General features: G+C 40.5%; 1 protein-coding gene across 4 annotated transcripts in view; it reads right to left on the reverse strand.

Moving 5' to 3' along the window:
• Window positions 1–17647, reverse strand: part of NELL2 (neural EGFL like 2) — a 513811-nt gene that overhangs the window by 18782 nt on the left and 477382 nt on the right. For all 4 annotated transcript variants that reach the window (XM_066258163.1, XM_066258164.1, XM_066258165.1 and 1 more), the window contains one exon: window positions 2172–2312. In XM_066258163.1, the coding sequence (XP_066114260.1) occupies window positions 2172–2312 (141 nt within the window). The remainder of the gene's footprint in view (window positions 1–2171; window positions 2313–17647) is intronic.

Here is a 17647-nt window from a genome sequence, read left to right on the forward strand (position 1 = left end):
TTTCTGTCTTCTCAGTTAAATGAGAAGATGGCCATCAACAGAAAATGAAGAGAAAGGAAGTGGTATCTAAGATTTGAGGAGCATGGAGAAGGTATGAAATGGCTGGATCAGATGGTTGCAAGGGAAAGTTCCTATAGAAATAACATATGAATGCTGGACAATGCTGATGGCCCTTGTAGTAGGTAGCCTGTAAGATGGCTCCCAATGATCCTCAGCATTCAACATTTGGACTCTTAGGAAGTCTTCTCCTCTAGAATGTGGGCTTATTGACTCATTCTAAAAAACAGAATATGAGAAAAGTTAAAAAATGTCACATCTGAGATTAAGTTATAAAAAGGCTGTGGCTTCCATCTTGGGCACTTGTTCTCTTGAATTGCTGACTGTAGGGGAAGCCAGCTCCTATGCCTTGAGGTGGCCCTAAGGGGTATGTGGTAAGGAAACAAGGCATTCCAATAGCCAAAGGAGTAACTTTGGAAATAGATTCCCATTCCCTCCAAGCCCACCCCATACAGGTCTTCAAGGTAAGACCACAGGCTGGCCAACAACTTAACTGCAACATCATGAGAAACCATGAACTAGATGTTTACACCTAAGGTGTTGTGAGATAATTTTTGTTGTTTTCAACTACTAAGTTTGAGGGGTATTTTGTTATGTATCAATAGATAAACTTAAACAGCCTTCTTGAGACCTGTGGTCATAAACTTAAAAGACCATAAGCACATTTACAAATGTAAATTAAGATAGCAAAAGTTATGTGCTTTTTCTATTCATGTTCTGAAGCACAGAAAAGGGTGTGCAGCTATACCAAGCAAAATGAAACATGGGTCACCCCTAGAGGAGAAGTAAGGATGGGAAAGGGGAGGATGAAATAAAGATGTATTTTCAGCTTTAATATATATATATTTCTGTATGATTTGAGTTATTTATAATCAGTTTATATTCATCCTTTGTGTATAACTTAAAAGACAGAAAGAAGTCTTTATCATAATCTGGTTCTTGGCATTCTCTACAATGCTGGAAGGATTCACTCTGGAACATTAACAAGTACTGTGTGCAGCCCTAGACCGCAGTTAAGTGTTTATTTGCAAATGTCAGGTTTTAGCCGTGGTAAAGCAATAGTATTCCCATTCCTAGGTAACAATCCAGATGGCCCCTCGACTCAAGGTCCAGAGCTCTGCAGCTGCTGGCAAAGCACTCTGGGAGCCATGGCATCTGTCACCCAAGTCTGTTTCACTTTTCCCTGGGAGAAACCTATTTGAGACACAAGGATAAAAGATATCATTTACATAACAAGTACTGCTATGTTTGATTCTCCAAGGCTTTCGTTGGCTTTGTCGTTTTAGCCACATTATTCTCTCAGGCTGTTATTCTGTGAAGATGTAAATACAAATGGAGAAGATAATAAAATTTTAAGGTTTATTTTGTTCTCCATTCCTGGGCCTAACATTTGATGGAAAGCCTTTCAGTGTGGGTGGTTTCCCTGGCGATTATTCACTGGGTTCTGCTCACCCTGCCTGCTGTCTGAAAACTGTGCCCCTTAACACAGGAGATAGAGAAGCAGACTTATCAATTCACTGAAAATAATTAAAATGTAATGGTGAATGAATGAATATAATCTGGTTGAATTTTCCACTCCTTTTAGATTATAATCTTCTTTCAAGCAGGGACCATATCTTCTGTATTCAACACATGACATTCACTAAACACCTCCTACTTTACCAGGCAAGTGACATGTTACAGGGTAGAGTACCATGTATTTTGTATATTACACTTGGACACATCATTATTGTATTTCCTCTACCCCCTCCTTCTCTCTAGCCTGCTTTCCTCATCTATTTCTTCTAGCACTCAAATTTTGGGTCACATCTTTGCAAGCTGCCATTCAAAAATTTATCTGACTTTATAGGTTTATTCATTCTACAACATTCTTCAGTGGTTGCAAGTATCCACAGAGAATTGGTTTAGTGTTACAAATTTTAATTATCTAAAAATAAATTATAATTAGCAAGCAAAAGTTAGATTTTAACATGTTTCCAATCTCTGCTGTATAAACACACAACAAATATCACCAACTTAAACATTATTAGGTTGATGGCTACTATTTATATCTTACTATATATTACTCAGGTTCAAGAGGAGTTCTTAAACTCTACGTCTTCTCTGGTACTGACCTTCACATGATTCTCCACTGGGTGAAAACATCCCATTGTCATGGTAGCCATCTCTGCACTCACAGTGGTACCATCCGGGCAGGTTGATGCAGTTAGCACGGCTGTCACACTGAACAAAGCCGTCAGAGCACTCATCAATGTCTGTTTGGCAAAAAATAAATAAAAAGAGGATGTTATACAATTACTACTTTTATCTCAAAGAAACAAAAATATTCTATGAACATTTTACTTGCCAGCAAATCCTAAAACCTGAGAAAACATAAGGTCAAGAAAGTCTACTTGGTTATTGGAAAGTCAGAAAGAATGCAGTGGCATTAGTAACAAGAGAAACATCTAGACAGTTTCTCTGTTGCAAAATTCATCCAACTGTAGGACATGGCAAGAAATCATCTGTGGTAGTCATTAATGCTGCTCACCAAATATCTCCAGCTCTTCTTCTGGACACAAGCTAGGATTGCCATGGGATTTCCTAAAGCTAATTAGGGAGTGGCATGTGTCACTGCTAAGCAACACCTTGAAGGTACAGTGCGTGGTACACATGTATTCTTTCCCTATTACAATGACCAGCAATTTTCAGGGGCTCTCACGATTGCCGGAGCTCCTGAGTGAGGATAATAGAGGTACATTCTTTCTCTACTTGGAACGGACATACAGTATGAGCAAAAAATCGACCTTTTTGCTTTAAGCCACTGGCATTTTAGGTTTTTTTTATAACTATTAGCATACCCTGTTATAACCTAATACATCATTCATCATCAATATATGGCAATAGCATTCATGCATCAATGTGCTTCATATTTCTGAAAGATATATCATTTGTCACTTTTAATGAGTTTCACATATATTACCTCATTCAACCCTCAAAAAATATCTTCCATGTAGATAGCATATCAGACAAATGAAAAAATGAGGTAAAACGATTACATGGGATTTAACAAAGGTCACCTATAAGTTCACAGCTGTCTGCAAGTAACCACAGGCTGAAATTGGCAAAATACTCTAAACAAAGACAGCCATGTATCTTGAGTCTCATATATACTGCTCACAAAACTTAGGGGATATTTCATTGCTTCATATTCAGTTTGGAAATATCCCCTAAGTTTTGTGAGCAGTATATTTTCTCCGGTGACTTATTACTATTCCTAAGTATTATGAGCTCTTTGTTCTTGTCTATTTGCTGCATGACGGGAACATCCAACCCTATCCAAACCTCTTCCTTTGCTCATAGAGGGAAAAAGTAATTCCCAGAGTCGTCTTCCAAGTGGCCCCTTCTTCTCCAATACCTCTGGGTTTCTGAGTGCTTTGGGGCTGACTCAGGCCCTGCTAAGCCATCTGACGGCACCACACCATTGTTGCTGCGCAGAATATTCACATGCACCCCCCTCCCATCTTGTCACAACCCTAGGCTGTGACTGAAGACTCTACTTGCCAAGGTAGGAGAGCTATTTCTGACATGCTGCCCACACCTGCATCACATTTCCCGCTGCAGTGACCAGGGATGAAGATGTCCCTCATGTCAAAGGGAAAGCCAGCTGCTTTTTAGAGTCCTTTCCCCCAGACAGTCCTCATCAGCTCAGCAGAATCTACTTCCTTCTTATTCCAGTCTCATCTAATTCCAAATTCTTGAAAGTACATATTTCTTTCTTTCTTTCTAAATGTCCTTTATTCTTACGTTCAATTTTGAAAGAGACAATTTTTTGAATAAACGGAGATTACTTTTTACAAGAAATTAACTTACTACTGATAAGCCCAGAGTTCCTTAACCAAAATAAGGCACAAACCATTCTCTTAAATTAGGTAATTAGGTAATGGGCCAAAAAGTAGATATTTTATATTATTGTAACATTTTCACATTATGTCTGAACTATGAATGCTTTTGCTTTTGTGGCTCCTTTTCTGAAGAGTCAGTTCCTACTGTCAGCAGTTCCCACTGGCAAAATAATTGTGAGTGGCCAAACAGCTGACCGTTGATTCCTGACATAGGCAGATTGCTTCCCTTTTCTAAGGGCTCACAGGTTTTATGAAATAGCCTATCTGTATTTCAAAGGCCTCCCTGACCGATGAACACTCGATTATAAATAGGACTAAAATGCTATGCTCATTCAGCTATATACAATCTTTTTTTCTAATCCAAATGATGCAGAAAATTGATTGTCATTTCTTAAGTGCATGGACAAAAGGAAATAGGCTGGGATTTAAGCGTCAGAAGCGAGTTTTTGGAAGAAGGCAGTGAGGAGTATGTTTAGCATACCTAACATTGGTGATCTGGAAGTAACTATTGAGGGGACAGAGCCTTCTCCATGGAAGCAACTCTTGCATCTATATGTAGCTTTTAATTTAGTCCTTTTTTCATGCCTGAGTATAGTTGCAGGATAACCTCAGATCCCATGACATTAAGATATACCTATTTCAACTTTTATTTCTTACTTATTTTTTCTCATCACCTTTTTCAATCACAATGCCTAGTCCTATACTGTCTCATCACCATTTTTTATTTACAATACGGTAACCTTCCTTGATCTATAAACGTACTCATTGAAGATTGATTATATTACTGTTTTCTGAAGACTTGAGAGTACAACATGGCCATAATGTATTTTCATGTACAGTTGGAGTATTATTTTGTTATGTAATCATTACTAAATAGAATTTTAGGAGATGACTACACAAATATATACATCTCTTGTTCATTTAGCCTTCACACTTCCTGCATAGCTGTTACGGGCCAAGTACTAAGTGCTGGGGAAACAAGGGCACACAAACCAGAAGTAAGTTCTGCCCTCACTGGGTCTACTTTCCATCTGAACTGTGTTTAAGAAAATTAAATTTATGAAAATCTGAATTTACAATCATATAGGACAGTGTTTCCCAGCATGTCTGTATCTATCACCACTGGTATGGTATTAGGTTAAAACAAGCAAATCCTTTATTTTAATGGCTGCAGATTTATAACTGAATTATTTCCATTTATAGCAAGTGACACTAATATTCCCTTTAAAAAGAGAACAAGATTATAGAAACAGTATTAAGTAAATACTGGCATATAAATATAACAAAAATTATGAAGGGGCATACAAATGACAGAATTCTGAAAAACACCAAGATATGGACCATTTCTTCACATTTCAGAAGGAATTTCTGAGTAAAATTTGTTAGGTAGTGAAATGCCTTTATTTAAAATATGACTCGCCCTGGCCAGTTGGCTCAGCGGTAGAGCATCGGCCTAGCGTGCGGAGGACCTGGGTTCGATTCCCGACCAGGGCACACAGGAGAAGCACCCATTTGCTTCTCCACCCCTCCACCGCACTTTCCCTCTCTGTCTCTCTCTTCCCCTCCTGCAGCCGAGGCTCCATTGGAGCAAAGATGGCCCGGGTGCTGGGGATGGCTCTGTGGCCTCTGCCTCAGGCGCTAGAGTGGCTCTGGTCACAACATGGTGACGCCCAGGATGGGCAGAGCATCGCCCCCTGGTGGGCAGAGCCTCGCCCCTGGTGGGCGTGCCGGGTGGATCCCGGTCGGGCGCATGCGGGAGTCTGTCTGACTGTCTCTCCCTATTTCCAGCTTCAGAAAAATGAAAAAGAGAAAAAAATAAAAAATAAAATATGACTCAATTTACAAAATACATAAGTATACATGTGTTATAGTTCAGATTATATACTTGTTTCCATATAGGATAGAGAATAAAAATTTAGCCAGATAATATATTTTGCTTCAATTTATACTCTCATGTTCCTGATGATTTTGTTTATTCAAATTTTTCTACTTTGGTGAAAGTCAATAAAAAATGAAAGTGCAATCAAATTGCCCAAGTGTATACTTCTAACCAGAAGGGAAGCTTGTTTGGCTCCCTCTTTTTAAAATGAAAGACAAAACACACAGCCTCATCTGTAGTGATTTGATATACTTAGTTGATCCGTGAATGTTTATTAAGTGAAGAACTGAAACCTGGGATTGCAGGAGGGAAGGGGGGGTGGGTGGAGGTGGATGGGTGGAGGTGGATGGCAATTGAGGGGAGACAGACAGTGATGGAGGGAGATCTAATTTGAGGTGGTGGACACAAAATGCAAGACACAGGTGATGTATTGTAGAATTGTGCACTTGAATCTTGTATGATTTTATTAACCAATGTCACCCCAATAAATTCAAGAAAAAATTTAAAAAAATAATTGAAATCTGATCCAGAATTGAAGAATTAATTATCTAAGCATGTTATAGCTCATTGTCTGTATGCATTGTTCTATTATTGGATTTCCTAAACTGGTTAAACTGACAATGCTCCTGCATATGGAGCAAAAGCATTTACTGTATTTGGTCAAACCTTTCGAATTATGTGTATTTCTTACAATCTTTAAAGTCAAGGTATTATTAAAGTGTACCCAGCAAATATTTTAAGGTCAATTTAAAAAAATTTAAAAGGGGGGAGTCATATCCTGGAACTTGTACGGGTCTACCATACCATGCTTTTAACTTAAAAAAATTTTAAATTTCTTTTGAATGCTGATGAACAGGAGACACCAAATCTTTTTCTCCTGCAAACTACTACCTTATTTATTTGATCCAGCTAATAACACTGTTCTGTCTTTTTCCAAATAGCCCCAGATATATGGAAAAGATTTATATAGGCGGATGGGGATCCTCAAACCCCTCAGCAAGATCTTCTGAGCATGGCTTTTAAGATACCAAGAGGCAGAAAAAGCCCAATAGAGATCAGGGGAACTACCAGCTTTTAGGATATGCCCTTAAAGGCTCCAACGCCCCAAAGGGGTCTCATAGGATGCCATCTGGGTCCTGCTTCAATAGTGGAAAGGAAGGTCATTGAGCTAAAGCCTGCCAGATTTACATGCCTCTGCTGTGAGGAAACAGGGACACTGGAAGGTAGGCTTCCCCCTTGCTCCTCTAAGGGATGGTTCAGTCTCTTCCAGCCCTGCTCCAGCCACCTATGACCTAACCTTGCCAAGAATGCTGGGGTATGCCACTGAAGGCTGAAGGTGCCCAGGGCCATCGGCCCCATCTACAACACTGTGGACGAGCCTAGGGTATTTCTTCCAAGAGGCAGGTAAACTGATCTCATTTGTACAAGGGCCACTTAACTATGTCTTGTCTGAATAGTCAGGTTTGTTATTATTCCCTCAAAGATCTCTGTTGTGATGTTGATAGTCCTATTTTCTGCTGCTTTGTTTAATATATAGTGTTTCCTTTATTCCTCCTACCTCAATGCCCCACTCATATTTCAGGCCGGGACCTACTCCTAATTTAGAGCTCTCTTTCCCCCTTTTGCCAACTTCTATTATGAATCTACCTTTGTCACCCAGCTTAGTGTATCCCAAGGTTCTCTTTACCAAGCCACAGTCGCAGAGCTCCAGGGAAAAGCAACCTGGTCTCACCTCTCCAGGCAGAGGAGAACAGAAGCTCCATCTCCACACATGCTGCAGATGGCTTTTCCAGTCTACCTGAATCATTACCAGCTAGAAGCAGCGGTCATTGGGACTTGGACGTGAGCTGCAAAGTATAGAATGGTGACAACAATTCCAGTGCCATGCGGACTTTTCCTGGATGTGGACTTTTTCTGGACTCCTGCTCCTTGGGACAGCTCCTAACAGGCTGAACTGGGGTTGGGTTGCATTTATCAGGGACTTGGCATGGTGTTGGGGCCAACTTGGACTTGGTGAACTTGTTAAGGACACTACTCTTTTATGGATTCTTGCTGTATTGGCCGAGAGTTTGCTTAAAGGCTTTAATCACCATAAAAAAAAAAAAAAGAAGACTGGATAAAGAATATGTAGCACATATACACCATGGTATACTATTCAGCCATAAGAAATGATGACATCGGATCACTTACAACAAAATGGTGGGACTTTGATAACATTATACAGAGTGAAATAAGTAAATCAGAAAAAAACAAGAACTGCAGGATTCCACACATTGGTGGGACATAAAAATGAGACTAAGAGACATGGACAAGAGTGTGGTGGTTACGGGGGCAGGGGGAAGGAAGGGAGGAGAAGGGGAGGGGCACAAAGAAAACTAGATAGAAAGTGACGGAGGACAATCTGACTTTGGGTGATGGGTATGCAACAGAATTGAATGACAAAATAACCTGGACATGTTTTCTTTGAATATAAGTACCCTGATTTTTTTATGCCACCCCATTAAAATTAATAAAAATTTATTAAAAATAAATAAATAAAACATCATCCAGACTTAAATATATAAAAAAGAATTAATTATATTTTATCCATACACAAATGTGTATATTACTGAGTTATAACATATGGAAACACACACATTATGCCTTACATATTGTGTAACAGAAAACAGTAAAAATTTTTTAAAGAATTTATGTCTTGAGTACTTTTTTTTTTTTTCATTTTTCTGAAGCTGGAAACAGGGAGAGACAGTCAGACAGACTCCCGCATGCGCCCGACCGGGATCCACCCGGCACGCCCACCAGGGGGCGACGCTCTGCCCACCAGGGGGCGATGCTCTGCCCATCCTGGGCGTCGCCATGTTGCGACCCTCCTGGGTGTCACCATATTGCAACCAGAGCCACTCTAGCGCCTGGGGCAGAGGCCACAGAGCCATCCCCAGCGCCCGGGCCATCTTTTGCTCCAATGGAGCCTTGGCTGCGGGAGGGGAAGAGAGAGACAGAGAGGAAGGCGCGGCGGAGGGGTGGAGAAGCAAATGGGCGCTTCTCCTATGTGCCCTGGCCGGGAATCAAACCCGGGTCCTCCGCATGCTAGGCCGACGCTCTACCGCTGAGCCAACCGGCCAGGGCCTTGAGTACTTTTTTAAGGTAAGTTAAAACCAAATTTTTATTTGAGTTAGATATACAGAGAATAGCAGAACTAGGGGAGAAAAATATTACTTTACTCCATATATGAACTACCAAGTTTGAACGTATTACTTTCCGAACTGAATAAAAATATTCAGAAAGATAGCACAGGAGTGTATAAGCCCATATGATTTAGTCTTGATTATGAGAACCTAAATTTTATACTCTGTGGGCACATTATATAAAAAAACTAAAAATAAATTTTATGAAAAACTATACTTCCATTGTATATTATATTTAAGAAAAGAACTAGTTCCTAGTTCCTTAGGGACAATTAGACCGTTTTTAGTAGCTACATTTAGAACAGCCAGCTAGTAATGATATTAAGTTGCTGTCCCAAAGCACAGAGAATCTAAAATCTGAAAGATATTTAGCCATCCAGCAATAGCCATCAATAGCAGTCATACTCCAGGGATCAAAATAAACTTAGATAATAAGGCTGGGAGACACTGTTAAGGACAGATTTTCTAGAAAGCACATATGTTTTGAGGCGATCATTAAAAACAAACCAACAAGCAGAAAAACAAGAAAGGAAAATGTATGAACACAAAAGGTTCACAGGTGTCAGATCTTGTTTTGTCTCTCTCTGGTATGGAGACTAAGACTAGGGGCATTCTACAACAGTACACAGACCATTGGATTCAGAGTGAGCTACTGAAAATGCTATTTGCCATAAGTCTTTAAAGGGTCACTTAGAAAATGACAGGTTATTTCCTTGTAAAATTCAATGTAGTTATAAAATAAGAAGTGTGAGTGATAATCACGTCCACATGCATACAGTTATTTCTATCAAACTACATAACTAAGGACAATAAAAAATGTGCAAGTGTCTAGAACTATGCATACCTAAAATAGACCCTCATCATTAGTTTAACCCATTCCCCTATAAAGCTAAGAGAAAGCTTAGTTGCTATTATATACAAAAGAAAACAAAACCCAATTTTTTTCAAAGTGAGGACATTATTTTTAATGGCAAAGTCAGATCATAAGTATACAGTTCATCATTAATAAAAAGCTGACATCATTTCTCATAAAAATATACTTGGACTATTTATATCACTATCCTATATCCTGGTAGTTAAATCATATTGATAAACAGCAGGCAATTGAACATCTTCAAAACAATCAACTCAATTAACCACATGTGGATTATTTGCTTTCTAGATTATCTGTAACATGTTTTTTTAATCACAAGGTCATGTCCCTCTCTCTTTTGTTGAGGTTGTGGGGCATCTGCTTTCAACATTTAAATAAATGTGAGTGCTCAAGGAATGCAAACTCGTTTGAGCATTATATTATTTTTAATAACTATAACAGATTTAGATATGAAATATTGTCCAAAATTTCATGACTGATTTTCTCAAATAAATTTTTTGAAAATAAAGCAACATGTAAATAACTTTTTAGTTTTGCTTTTTTTGTTTTAAATGAGCATGTTTTGTTTTAAAATTATTTTTTAAATTGAATTTATTGGGGTGGCATTGGTTAACATAATTATACAGGTTTCAGTTTCTCATGCCCAATCCTATAGTACATCTCTGTATTTCCTATTGTGTGTTCACCCCCCAACCCCCATCAAGTCTTCAACCATTACCATTTATGGTACTTATGCCCTCCTCACCTCCCCCAACCCCTGGCAATCACCACACTGTTGTCCATGAGTTTTTGTGGGGTTTTTTTTTGTCCTTTTTCGCTCAACCCCTCCACCCCCTTGAACCAGTGCCCTCTCACCCAATGGCTGTTGATTTTTAATAACCCCAAATTTATGGGATACAGTGAAAGCAGTTTTCAGAAGGAAGTTTATAGTATTAAAAGTAGAATCTTTTTTTTCTTCTTTTTTCCGCCGCTGCCCCTTGACACCCCCCCCCCCCACGCGTGCTCTCAGGGGATTGTGGGGTAAACAGGTAGTGTTTTTTAGGTTTGCTCATTTGTATTGAGGGGCCCCTGTCCCTCACCCCGCCCCTCACCCCCACCCCTCATCCCTGTCCCTCACCCCTACGTGCTTCCCCAGCCGCTGCCGCCCCTGAGAAATAGAATCTTAAGACTAGATTAGGCATAAATTGAGATAGAATTATTTTTCCCTTTAAACCGGTATAGCACTTACTAGTATATCATGTCTTCTAACATAACAGACTTGCTTTGTAACTACTTTGGTGTGTGTGTTAGCACCAACAACCTGCTATTTCAGCTCATATTCCTAGAATGAAAAGCATTTCTTACAAGTCTTTGATCCTTTCTAGTACTGACAATGAAAATTGAGTGAGGGAGTAAGATTAATGTTAGTGGGCTTTCCTAAAGCTCATTAGCCCTGTTTCCCAGCTGACACTACCTTCTACTTCAAAGATTCAGCTGCAAACAGAGCAGCAGCCTTGTTCGCTGAAGTCGAGTAAACACCAGAATCCAAGAATTGAATCACAACAGCTTTCCAACCCATGGAAAATCTCAGGCTCTCTTTATTAAAAGTTGGAGAGGCCAGTGTGACAGGAGGCCACAACATTTGAACTCTACCCCCCATTCAGAGCTCCTTAGGCTTGCCTGCTGCGTGATTCAACTGGACTGTTTCTGAGCGGCCCGTTCAAGCTGCAGACAAATCCAACAGCAAATCTGCATTGGGTGGATAACAATATCTCTCTTTCATTGCCCCCTTTCCTTATTTTAGCAGCAGATTGGAGAGGGGACATCTAGGTACCAGGCACTGGAAACCTGGTGAGGTTAAGCCGTTAGGGCGCACAGGCTTTAGTTACACACATAGTCATTTAGTGCATGCTGCCTGAGGCCCACTCTGTCCAGCACAGCTGGAACAAAGCACCAACCTGCACTGCTGGTATGCTGCCAAAATAAACTCGTGAGCTTTTGTCTCCTAATCCACAGAGGGGAGAGGACATAGTCTCTCTAACTTGATGATTCTAATCCTGGGTAGCTAGCATGATACAAGAAGGAATAAAGGTCTTTGCAGTTTCCTCCAGGGCTTCTCTGTGTAGTTCAATCCAACAAATATTATTAGAGTCTAATAAGTTCCAGACACCATGTGGGCTCTACAAATTCAGTAACAAATCACCAAGTTCCCATTCTAGGAAAGCAGGTGCTTCCTCAGAGGGGCTGGTCAGAAAGCCCATCTGGGACTGAGGGGTGGCAGAGTGTGCCCTTCGGGGTGGCCGGTGTGCAGGGGACCAAGGCCATGAGCAGCATGTAGGGATGAAACAAACACTAAGCCTGAAGGCAGTCTTACCAGGTCACCAGTCCAAAAGGGCTGGAAGTAGGAAGAGAAGACAGATACAAGATAATTAAAACTGAGGAAAAAGAAGTGGGAATCACAGCATTCTTTTATGTAAAGGAATAGACACTGGTACTTTATAGGGCCTTTTCCAAGGATGTGAGAGTTGTTAAGAGTACTAACCCAGGAGAAATCCAACTTTTAACAGAAACTAGTTTAGGAGGTACAAACATGGTAACAAATCACTAGGAATGAATTTGCAAGAGTTATAATTAGAGGTATACACTCTGCCAGAAAGGCAAGGCAATGCAAGGAACTTCTAAAATAATTACCAAGACAAATTGCTGGAGGAATTCCAAACAGAGGAATCAACCATAGTATAGACAGGGGAGAACGACAAGGATCCTAGAAGAGCGAGTGACTCAGTGTGGCAGGTAGGCATCTATGCCTGGGAAAGTGACAAGAGACAAGGCAGAAGATACAGGCTGGTGCCACATGGTGAAGGGAGTCATTTGCTGGGGCTGCAGTTCTGTATATTATTCTGAAAGCAAGGTAGAGACAACCAGACTTTGGAGTACAGAGTGTTCAATCACAAGTTGTCCTTGACACTCTCAGCATGCTCAGGACTGCAAGAAGCCGACAGCAAGCTCCCTCAGACCCTTGCTCATTTTCCCACAAATGTCCTAGTTCCAGCTTTGAACCTGGGCTCCCACTCTCCACTTTGGGGAGTTTATCTCTTCCTTGTCATCCCTCTTTGTTTTTTTGTTGTATTTTTTTTTTTTTTGTATTTTTCTGAAGCTGGAAATGGGGAGAGACAGTCAGACAGACTCCCATATGCGCCGACCGGGATCCACCCTGGGTAGCCAGCATGATACAAGAAGGAATAAAGGTCTTTGCAGTTTCCTCCAGGGCTTCTCTGTGCAGTTCAATGGTGGCAGGGGGCGATGCTCTGCCCCTCCGGGGCGTCACTCTGTTGCGACCAGAGCCACTCTAGCGCCTGGGGCAGAGGCCAGGGAGCCATCCCCAGCGCCCGGGCCATCTTTGCTCCAATGGAGCCTCGGCTGCAGGAGGGGAAGAGAGAGACAGAGAGGAAGGAGAGGGGGAGGGGTGGAGAAGCAGATGGGCGCTTCTCCTGTGTGCCCTGGCCGGGAATCGAACTCGGGACTTCTGCATGCCTGGCTGATGCTCTACCACTGAGCCAACCGGACAGGGCCTGTTGTTGCTGTTTTTTGTTGTTGTTGTTTTTTTCTGAAGCTGGAAACGGGGAAGTAGTCAGACAGACTCTCGCATGCCGCATGCGCCTGACCGGGATCCACCCGGCACGCCCACCAGGGGACGATGCTCTGCCCATCTGGGGCGTCGCTCTGTTGCAACCAGAGCCAGTCTAGCACCTGAGGCAGAGGCCATAGAGCCATCCCCAGCACCCAGGCCATCTTTGCTCCAATGGAGCCTTGGCTGCGGGAGGGGAAGAGAGAGACAGAGAAAGGAGAGGGAGAGGGGTGGAGAAGCTGATGAACCCAGAATCAAATGAGAATAATACTCTCAGCAGTAAGAGGAGGAAAAACTTTCAAGAGGAAGAAGTGTCAACAGCATCAGATTGATTAAATCAAATGAAAATGGAAGAGAGGCCACCAAATATAGCAATTCAGATGACAGCAAAGGGGATTCAAAATAAAATAAGTTAAAACAGGAGTGAAGGTCAATAAAATACAGTGAGGACAGATTTCACTTCTCAAAATGATGACCAGGAAGGGAAGGAAAGGAAAGGGTTGTGTTGTTATTTTAAAAGGCAGGGAAATGCAAGGATGCAGGAAATCTTTTTAAGATAATGAAATGAACATATTTATAGGCCAAGGAAAGGGCACTAATAAAAACGAAAAGACTGACGATGCAGAATACAGAATAGATAACTGAACTTCAATCTCATTTCACGATTTCTGGGTACATGAAAAATAGTTTATAAACAAATTGTTTTATTCTTCTCTGATATTCAAGATACAACAAGATAGAAGGAAAAAAAAATAGATCATTGGAAAGGAGAGGGAAGTTACAGATGGATTTTTTTCTTCTACTCCTATCTCTGTCACCAGTGAATCCTGAGTTCTAAATTTAAAGCAGAGAATGCTGCTTTAAACATGGTGTATTATTTAAATATGCATAAATGTACTAATTCTAATCCTTGTATGTCATCATTCCATCATATTTTCAGGAAAAATGGTGGCTCTGCTTTACTGAAGAGTGAGTCTAATTAAGTCGATCATCATTTATGGCATTTCAAGGACATATTTCCAAATAATTACAAGATAAGAAAGCCCATTAGCTATTAAAACTATGCTGAACATAACTCAACCTTTCTTTATTCGTTTAGAAAGAACTTACAGTGTCCCAGGGCCATCATTGTAAATATTAATTTCCATTAAAAATATAAAACTATTGGTTCTGTTGTTGTCTTCTAGAAAAAATGGCCTTTTTTTATTTTTAGACTTGCCAAATAAATGGACAGATAGGCTGAAAGAAATAAAAGGTTAATGCTGTAGATACTACAAAATGTAGAGAACTACTAGTTTGCTTCTGGTCCTAAAATGCTGTGATTATTTCCTGTTGAAAACTTTCCACCATGGTTATCAGCAATCTTATTTTCATAAATTTATTTCAGGTCAAGAATATAGCATGTACTGATGTTTGTCCCTAGGGCAACTCTTTGGAGAAAACTCCATAAATGAGATGACAACATAATTCCATGAGGTAATGAACTTCTTTGTGATAGCAATGAAAAATTTCTGTTCTCATATTGATTCATCTGTACCATTTCAGTAATGAAAGGATATAATAGCTGATTTATTAATTCAAACTAAAAATTGTCTCTTAAGTTTTTAGTGTTCAATGCAGAAGTGAATTTTATTAATACATTTGAGTAAGGTACACCCACAGAAGAAAGTACTAGAAAGTAAAAGAGCCTGACCAGGTGCAGTGGTACAAGGGATAGGGTGTTGGACTGGGATGCAGAGGACCCAGGTTCAAAACCCTGAGGTCGATGGCTTGAGCAGAAGCTTACCAGCTTGAGTGCGGGTCGCTGACTTGAGTGTGGGATCATAGATGCGACCCCATGGTCACTGGCTTAAGCCCAAAGGTTGCTGGCTTGAGCAAGGGGTCACTTGCTCTGCTGTATCCCCCCCCCCCCCCCCGGTCAGGGCACATATGTTAAAGCAATCAAAGAACTACTAAGGAGCTGCAATGAAGAATTGATGTTTCTCATCTCTCTCCCTTCCTGCTGTCTTTCCCTATCTGTCCTTCTCTCAGTCTCTCTCTCCCTGGCATGCACGCACGTGCGCAAACACACACACACACAAAGTAAAATCTATTTTTTGTAAGGGGACAGTAAAACAAGCTCTATATTAAGGAAATTCTTTATTGGAGAAAAGATAGCAGACATACTGAATACAGCTTATAATTGCCGTCATCAAAGGAAAAGCTAAATGATAATAAATATTTTAACAGTCTTCAGGGTTGTTTCAGCCCCCACTGTTTACACAGTGGTCTCAAAAAAGTGCAGCATTTTATTATGAAATCATGTCATCATGTCTGTGAAAACACATTGTTGGGCTGGGTGTCCACAGGACACCAGACAATGGGTACACCCTGAGGGCATAAAGACAAAGGCTGTGCCCCACTGGGCTCACAGTCTAATGCACTAAACACAGACACACAAACATATACAAAATATATATCTACATATATAAAATAGGAAAAACATACATGTATTTCACACATATGCATATATAAGTAGTACATACTTAAAATTATCTGTGAGACTGCCAGACACACAGCTTGTTAGTAATCAAGCCATCATTTTAGAGACAAGTGGTACATTTCAGCTGCATTAGTTTTGTTTTCCCCCAAATCACTGAGATATTTTTGGCGTACGCTCTCATTTTTTCTTTTGTCAGATGCTCCACAAGACAGTCTCAGAATATCGCACCTGTGCACCGGCCACAGAATGAGGGCATCACTAGCGTTATCCTTTCTACCAATCCACAACCATTCTGAAGCTCTCTTTGAGAGCCAAAGTCAAAGACATCTTTGCATCCCTCAAAGCAGTGGTCCTTAAAGTGTGGACCACCTGAATCAGAATCTTTGAGGATGCCTGATAAAAATACAGGTTTCTTATCTCTGCCTTAGGTCTATGAAGTCAGAATCCCAGTTAATGGAGTCTGATAATCTGCATTTTTCAAGATGTCCCCAGGTGATTTGTGTCTGTCTCGAAGTTAGAAAGTCACTGGGCGAGGAGTCAAGAATGTTCCCCCTCCAGCATTCAGATCTGTGAAAAGGACTCTCCTTTTTTGTTTCAGCCTTCAAGAAATTTAGCACAAAAATTGATTTGAACTGTATCACATTTTCTGAAATCCAGCTACTTCATTAATTGTAAGCTGCATATTTTATGTGTCACAAAGAAAAATGCTGCCAGTTAAACAGAGATATGTCCTCAATTGTAAGATGCATTCTGATACTGGAAATGTTAAAAATGTGAAATATGTGGATCTTAAAACTGATGAAAGTATGTTATCTCTAAATTTTAACTTTTGTCTATGACAGTTGTTCAAATTAAAAGTTTTGAAAGATGAACAGAATTTCCTAGGAAGCTCTGTGTTGGGGGAGAGTGCTTTCAGACAAGGATTAAAGCAAGTGCAAAGACACAGGGACATGAAATACACACCCGGTCTAGAGAGGGTTCTCAATCAGACTGCTTGAGTTCCAGTATCCGCCTTGATACCTACCCACTGAATGACATTGGGCAACATAATTTTAAACCTTCTGGATTTCAGTTTTCTTATTTGTAAAACAGAATTTTACAACTGATTTTTAGGGCTGTAAGGTGTAAATATGGAATGCAAATGGAGTGTTGACTACCTTGTCCAATACACATGACATAGTCTCAATTAGAGGTTTCATCATCATTGCTATGTTATTGCTAGAGTGAACAGTCCGAGGGGGAGGGGTGGGAAGTGGGAGAAGACGAGCTGGAATGGTGTGCAGGGATAAGATTTCGGTGGCTGCATATTCCTAACAAGTTCAGCATCTATCTCCTAGGTGATAGGAAAACCCAGGAAGCAGGATAGTGACTGATTTGCATTTAGAGGAATTACTCTGGTGTCAGCCTGGAGAATGAATTCAAACTGAGGGAATACAGGGCACACAGGAGGCTCTGTCCGTAGCATAGGTGAGAGATGAGAAGAATGACAGCAGTGAGACAGACGGGAGGGACATCTTCCTAAAGGGATTCAAAAGCAATGTACGGGGTAAAGTTACACGACTTGGTGACTAATTTGATGCAGTGAGTGAATGATTTGTACAAATCAAAGATATTTCCCAGATTTCTTAGTATTCAAAATTATTTTTAGACAGGAAATACATATTTTAGAATTTGCAACA

The sequence above is a fragment of the Saccopteryx bilineata genome, chromosome 2, assembly GCF_036850765.1.
Source record: "Saccopteryx bilineata isolate mSacBil1 chromosome 2, mSacBil1_pri_phased_curated, whole genome shotgun sequence".
Classification (NCBI taxonomy): Eukaryota; Metazoa; Chordata; class Mammalia; order Chiroptera; family Emballonuridae; genus Saccopteryx; species Saccopteryx bilineata.